This window comes from Brassica oleracea, chromosome C6, assembly GCF_000695525.1.
Source record: "Brassica oleracea var. oleracea cultivar TO1000 chromosome C6, BOL, whole genome shotgun sequence".
NCBI lineage: Eukaryota > Viridiplantae > Streptophyta > Magnoliopsida > Brassicales > Brassicaceae > Brassica > Brassica oleracea.
This window is the reverse complement of record NC_027753.1, coordinates 29751672-29759518: the sequence shown is the minus strand read 5'-3', so window position 1 is coordinate 29759518 and position 7847 is coordinate 29751672. Positions and strand designations below refer to the sequence as shown.

Genomic DNA, 7847 nt, shown 5'->3' with positions numbered 1-7847 from the left:
TATGATGATGATGCTGAGTATTACAAACGAACAATGTACAAAATGATTTTTTTTTCTCAAAAATTAAAGAATCTGTAGATTTTCTGAGCGCCTCTAAATATTTCCATTAATTTAGTCTTACTTATTATTAAATTAACATTTGCGTATATAACCCTATGAAAATACTTTGCGTAATTACTTTCTCTGCTTTGAAAAAAAATTATGTAAATTAGAAATCTCAATGATAAATAAAAATAAAGTTTCAAGAAGACACTTTGATATTCAAGTAGTCATGGTAGAAGAATGGTAAAAAGGGTAAAATAGAGAGGTTAAATAATGGGGAAATATTTGGTAGCCGAAACCACTTGAAATTCGATCTCAATATTCAACGCATCTTCTTTATCCAAGTAAACCTTCCGAAGTTTATCTAAAGACAAAAACTGATCCCAACCCCAACCGTTGTTTGATTCAATGTGCCAGTCCCCAGTCGTACACTGCAAGAAAATGATAAATAATAAGGGAAACATGGTTACTAGATAAAGGCGAACGCCAAATGAATGTGTGTACTTATCTAGAAGACAATAACAACTGAGAACTGTTATATAGGAAAAAGTAACTTGTTTAAGAAAATACATTGCCGTGCCCAGTGATTAGATCCAAGTGGGTCAAGAAGTCGCACATGTCCTTGCATGAAAATCTTCTCATCTGCTTTTGGTGCATGACTGTCAGCTAAATGGAGAAAAACGGATAACCATTTGCCATCGGCTCTAGAGAAGCCCTTTGGATAGAGCTTTAGAAACCTAAAGAACATTAATAATTATGAACTTGTTAACATTCACATACACACATATAAATATATATATATATGTTAGTCAAAAAAGTGTTCGCTGTATATACTTACCATTCCATTGCTCCCATTGAAAAAGAGTTAGATATGTGAACATATTCTATCAACTCAGAAAACTTCTTGACAGTCCATAAATACTTGGGATAAGGAATTTTATCATGAAAAGAAAGGATTTCCATTCTGGTAGGGGGTGGAGAAACTATGACATTAACACCAAACTCGCATTGATCACCTTCGAAGATGTATCCATTTCCATGGTTATTGAAAGTATCATACAAAAGAACTCGCCCCCAACCCCACACCGTTTTAAGTGCATTGAACCGCTTTACTTCCACATCTGAATATATATAAAATTTATTCCTGACTGGTATACATATATGCTTTTAAGAGAGAGAGCATGGTCAGAAGTAGCTTACCTTGAATAGTAAAGTACTTGTTTTTCTTCTTGTTGTAGACAAAAAAACGGAGTTCTACGACGGAAATCTCATTTGGTGGTGTTAAGCTTTTGCTGTCTATTTCAACGTACATTGAAATAAATCCACTCCTATCGTCCATTTTGTTTCCTTTGGGGTATACAATCAATCTCCTATTTATACAAACAACAAATTTTCACTAAAAATAAACTATTATGAATATACCCTAAAATGGTCGATCGGAATCTGAACATACATGATGGCTGGCAGTAGAGCTGGAAATTTTAATCATTGCCCGCGGGCCCCGCCCCGTTTGATCCGCCGCGGGGCGGGTGCGGGTCGAACCATTTGAAAATTTTAAATCGCGGGTGCGGGTGCGGGTCGAGATTATTTTGAGCGGGGCGGGTGCGGGTCAGCCGAATTTGAATCGCGGGTACCCGCCAACCCGCAAATTAAAAAAAAAAAAAATTTGAAAAAAAAATATTTTTCGTAAAATATATAAAAAACAATAAATATTTGTATAATTTTAATTATAAATATATTTTTTTAATAGTATTTTTTAAAAATAACTATTATATAAATAAAAAATAATTATTTTTAAAGTTACCCGCGGGTTTTGGCGGGGCGGTGCGGATATAAAAGTTTTTGTTTGCGGGTTATGCAGGTCGAGTTTTTGAATCGAAAAAATGATTCGACCCGCGGCGGGGCGGGGCGGGTCGGGGCGGGTTGACCCGCGAACCCATCACTAGCTGGCAGGCCAAATGTTTGCTAGAAAAGAGAGAATAATAATATAACAGAATAAGCAAAACAAATTGCATTAGCTAGACAAGGTAAGATACTCTTTAAAAAAAAACTACCAAATTCTTATAATATTTTCATGCTGATTAATGACAAATGCATTATATTAGCTAGACAAGGTGTGTATACACAACAACATTTACCAATTATATCCACCAGAGGAAAAAAGACGAGATTGGTATTTATGATCAGAGATGGCAGTCGTTGTGAATTTTGAGGGAATACGACGAAGGAGGATACGCTGTCCAGTTCTTCATAATGGTCGAAACTTCTGTTGAAGCTGCGGTTGACGAGTTTGAACCCATTGTCAAAGAGAGAAACAATATTTGGAAAACTCTTGTTCTGCTATTATTTAACGTCGAATACGCTAAAGTATATATACAACATAAACGATTATATTCTAATATTTTAACTTATTAAGATATATCTTAAAATTTGATTGGAATCATCTCTAACTGATCTCTAAGTATATCACAATAATAAAAATAAAAAAGTATCACAATATGATATATACAAAAGTTCAAGAAAATATATTTCACAACAATAGGGTTTGGAACTTTGAATTTTTTATGGACTTCACTTAATAATATAAAGTTTTATCGCCAAAATATTCTATCCCAGGTTACGTGTTTAAATCTTAAGAGGAAAAAGTAAGTGAGCCCTAATTGACTTTCTAAACTTGTTTCCCCCAATATCCCGGCAACTCCTACAACTGAGAATACCACTCGAGTCTACACAATCCCATTCTTTAACAAACTGTTTGATTCTTCTTTCCATCTCCACTAGTCATTTTAATCATTTACAAAAAAAACATATAAGATGATCTATGAAAGATAAAACAATGTTGCCTTTATGTGTAACTTTTTTGTTTATGTGTAAACATAGAATTTTGTGGGAAATACCTTGTGCTTACACATACTGACTGTAAATTTATGAGAACTAGTGAGAGTTTATGAGAATTATTTGAGAGATTTTGGTGAAGAACTAAGAGAGATATGTGAGGGAATTCAAGAGAGAGAGACAAGAATATTTGAGGAACATTTTTCCTTAGATTAATTTAGTGTATACAATAGTTACATAAATAGATCTACCAAAGCAAATAAGACAATGAGAATGAATAAACAAATGGAGATGAATAAACTAATGAAGACCAGATATGAGGAAGTCACTTTCGGATAGTGAAAACTCTCTTCTCTCTTCCTTCCTTAGCATATCATGTGACTTTGCCTTGTTTCCACACTCCAACAGCTCTATCCAGTTGTCTCCACTTGTTTAAATTCGTCCAAGACTTCAGGTAAGATATTTAAATCAGTCTCACACATTTCATTGCTTCAGTTTTCCTGTCTATGATTTCATGTTCATGATCTCCTGTCCATGATCAATCAGGTTCTTCATGTCTTTACTCTTGCTCTTTATTCTCTTCATGTCAACACTGATGAAATCACCTTTGCCAACAAACTTTGACAATTCAAGCTCTTTATTGGGTTCTACATTTGACTAGCCTCAAAAACCAACGTTGGTCTTGTTATTATATATCTTACCATATATTGTTAATCTTTGTTTACTCAATTTGCAGTTTACTAATGATGTTAGGGGTTTTCAAGGCTCCTAAGACAAATGATGTAATATAAAAGATTGTTGAACCAATTCTAAGGGATTCAAAGCACCGAGAATGCAAGTACGTGCTTAATCTAAGTGCAACCGATAATTTGGATGGTTTAAAACTACTACTAATAATAGAATGCAATAACAGAACAATAAAACAATAAAAGAAGTGACTTTCTTTGGTTATGATAAAAGAGAACTCATGGGTATAAGAATTAGACCTTGGGTGATCAAGTTTCGAACTAAGGATGGCAAATGATCAATGAAACTATCAACCTTAAGCTTAGACACAATCTTAAACAAACTCTATGTCTAGATGAATGTTCATTTACTAACATATTTCAAACATCAAATGTCTTTGGTTGAATAATATGAAAGCAATCATTACTAACAAGTCTATTGGCTATCTTAACACCTTTAACAACAAATGTTTTTGGTAAAGTATGTTAAAAGCTTAGGAGAGTTGTCTCAAGCATTTCATCAAACACTTTGTGGGTGGGAAATGCCTAAAGATCAACTTTTGAGAGGCCAACTCAGAAGATGCATTATGAATACTTTACTAGCAAGGAATAAGAAGGATCTACACTAAAACATCCTAGATCTAGCCTAATCACCCTTAATCTCCCTAACCCATGAATTCAAGAGTGGATTACTCACTACTCTTCATGATTCCTCTTAAACTCATATTGGGTTTCAGATTAATCATGTAGAGAAATACAGATAATAGATTAGAAATCAATAGGATAACATATGATCAAATGAATCAAAGAGATGAACTTTTCAAGAGGTTTTTGGTTGTTTTCTCAAAGATCCAAGATAATCTGCCTCCTTGGCTTACAAAAGGTACTTAAACTTAGGTTTAGAAAGTGTAAAACGTCAAGACAAATGACCAAAAGGTCCCTGGAAAATCATAAGTTTCGACTGAGTAAATGACGCGCAGAGACTTCGTGGTGTCGCTCCGGGAAGTCGCTCTGGCTTGGGAGCGACCTCAGGTGGTCGCTCTGAGAGGTCGCTCCAGGCCTATCTTTTTGCCTCCAAAGTGATGAAAAGGCGAGTGACGCAGGTGGGTCGCTCTGGAGGTCGCTCTGGGTTGGGAGCTACCTTATGGTGTCGCTCTGGAAGGTCACTCTGCGATGCTCGACCATGATGGATATGCCTCTAGTAAATTGATCATAACTCCTTCATTACATCTCCAAATGACTTGAAACCACTTCCACTAGAAAGCTAACTCAATTTTCTGTGCTGTGCTTCCACAAAATCTTAGCAACAGAAGATTTCTCTAAGGCCTCCATCCATGCTCATCTTTCACCCCTTTTTGGATCACAATGCTCCCAAACATCTCAAATCACTCCATGGCACACTCCAACACCTAATAAGAACAATGAATGCAATATGAACTCTAAAGATGCCTAATTATTAATCTATATGATCAAAATGTACAAGAATTAATGGCTAAAATCATGTAATTATACAAGATATCAACTAACTCAAGCTTGGCCTAAGAACTAACAAAATACGATATGGTTAGAGGTTTTGTGCGTTACCAGAAAGAAGAATACATGCAGCTTTACGATTTTTCAATATCAATTCAACATTGGTAAGAGGAATCCGTTATGATTATAGCTACAAGATCACAAGCTTCTCTCACTGACTTACAAGAAGAAAGGAAAAAGACGACTCTATGTCTCTCACACTCGTTCTATCCTATCCCATAAAATCTCCAAAAGCTGAAAAACTGATGCCTCTCTGATCCAAGCCAAGTATACAAATAGTTACCATTGCGGGGAAGGGCTTGGGAGATTATACTTGTGGTGATGCTTAGTATAACAAACTACAAAGCGAAGTTTTCTTTGAACTTGAGAATTCAAATGATAGTCAACAAAAAAAGTCTGACATAGCACGATAGTCATGGTAGAAGAACGACATAAAATTGAGTTTCTAAAAGTAAAAATATGTAGAGCTTAGATAATGGGAGAGTATTTGGTAGCAGAAACAGCTTTAAATTCGATCTCAACTTTCAGCGTGTCTTCCTTGTCAAAGTAAACCTTTCGGAGTTCAGGTAAAGACAAAAACTGAATCCAGCCCCCACCCAAGTGTTGTTCGTTGTACCAGTAGTTGACTGCAAGTAAAGAAAAAAATCTCAGTCTACAAAACTGTTGTTTAGTAAGTAAGAAAATAGAAAAAATAATAATGTAACTGTAGTTTTGAATGATACATTGGCGTTGAAAATGATTGGATCCACGTGGGTCAAGAACTCGGAAATTGGCTTGCACGAAAATCTTCTCATCAGGTTTTGGTTTATCACAATCAGCTAAACACAGAAAAATGGATAAGCATTTTCCATCTGCTCTACTATCGCCCTTCGGATACAGCTTTAGAAACCTATACAACATTAACCCCATTAAATATTATAAACTTTTTAACATTCATACGCAATTACGCACACAAACACACATGTATATTTTTTTTTTTTGAACTAGCACACATGTATATTGATAGTGCAATATTGTATATACTCACCATTTCTTTCCTCCCATTGAAAAACTTTTTGATGTCTGGACGTTCTCTTTCAACTCAGAAAAATTCTTTATAGCCCAAGAGAACTTAGAATCAGAGAATTTCTCAGTATAAGAGAGGACTTCCCAATTGGTAAGTGGTAGGGAAACAATGACATCAACACCAAACTCACATTGACCTCCCTCGAAGATGTAACCGTTTTCAGGGTTACTGAATGTATCACATGGAAGAATCTGCTGCAACCCCCACACCGTTTTAAGTGCATTGAACCGCTTTACTTCTATATCTGCATATATTTATATAAATATGCCGGAATATATATATATTGATGATTGAAATATATGTGAATCTATAGAGAGAGAGAGAGCATGCGAAGTAGCTTACCTTGAATAGTACGGTACTTGTTTTCTTTCTTGTTGTAGACAAAGAAACGAATTTCTGCAAAAACCTCTGTAGGTGGTGTAAGCACCATCAAGCTTTCGCTTTCTATTTCCACGTACATGGAAATATATCCACTCCCATTATCTTTTCCGTTCCCTTGTGGGTATATGATCAATCTCCTGTTTTTATAACCACATTACATTAGTTAATGATGCATTATTTTGGTTTTATATCTAAAAACGCTAAACGAGTAGACGATCCATACCAGTTATATCCACCAGAGGAGAAGATACGAGATTTGTATTTATGATCAGAAGAGACAGTCGACTTTTCAAATTGTGAGAAGTTGTGAATCTTGAGGGAATACGACGAAGGAGGATGCTCTCTCAATGTCCGCACGTTTGTAGAAGCTGCGGCTGACAAGTCTGAACCCATTGCAAAGAGAGAAAATATTATATTTTGAAAACTCTTGTTCTTGTTATAAAACCAAGGGAATAGTTTGTATATTTATTCATAAAAGATATGGTTCCTTTATATAAGGAGTACAAGATATATAAATATGGAAATTATCCAAAACCTAAACCAACTAGGATTAGGAAAACTACTAAGAGAAGAGAAATGAAAAACATCCCAAAGACTTAGCCGCCTATGTGTGTGGGCCGAGTATGGTCTTGGAAGATGTTATGGTTATGGGCCATCCACAATATGATTTATAACACTCCCCTTGGATGCTATAACCATTAGAACTTGTAATACGCTTTGGATGTTGCCTCATTAAAACCTTACCAGGAAAACCCAATTGGGACAAAACCATGGTGAAGGAAAAAGAATACAACACGTATTACTCCCTCTGATTTGAACCTCACTTGATGAATAGATCTTCTGAATTGTTACTTGAATGAACTTGAATTCCTTGTACCTCTCCTGCCTTTGCAATGCGTGGGTGAAGGAATCTTTGGGCAGGATACGCTTCTTTGCCGTCGACCATCCCATGTTCTGACCGGACCTCGACCAAAACACTCTCATAGTCCACATATGCCGATCTTGGTAATGTATGCTTATAATCCAACTGAGAGCTCCAAAGGTGATTAGGTCGAGCTGGTATGTCTTCGTGTAATAATGACGGGCTGGTCTGTTGAGTCATGGATCTCAAGACACACACACCCACGGCTTGCCTCTTATATGGCTATGCTTTCCGTGTGATACTACAAGGTATTGCAGTCCCACGCGCTTTTGTTGCTGCAGTGATATGGATTGCCAAGATATTGCATAACCTGTTTGAAAACAAATCAACAAAACCAAATAAC

The 7847-nt window shown here is 35.9% G+C and overlaps 1 protein-coding gene and 1 pseudogene across 1 annotated transcript; both read right to left on the bottom strand.

Annotated features, from left to right (window-relative positions):
- Window positions 1-308: 308 nt before the first annotated feature.
- Window positions 309-1369, bottom strand: LOC106299265 (MATH domain-containing protein At5g43560-like). The gene is made up of 4 exons (XM_013735383.1): window positions 1243-1369; window positions 881-1163; window positions 615-779; window positions 309-468 (listed from the first exon to the last, which is right to left on the bottom strand). The coding sequence occupies exons 1-4, from the start codon at window positions 1352-1354 to the stop codon at window positions 309-311; spliced, it is 720 nt and encodes a 239-aa protein (XP_013590837.1). The 5' UTR covers window positions 1355-1369.
- Window positions 1370-5603: 4234 nt separating this feature from the next.
- LOC106299264 lies at window positions 5604-6975 on the bottom strand (annotated as a pseudogene).
- Between the last annotated feature and the right edge of the window lie 872 nt (window positions 6976-7847).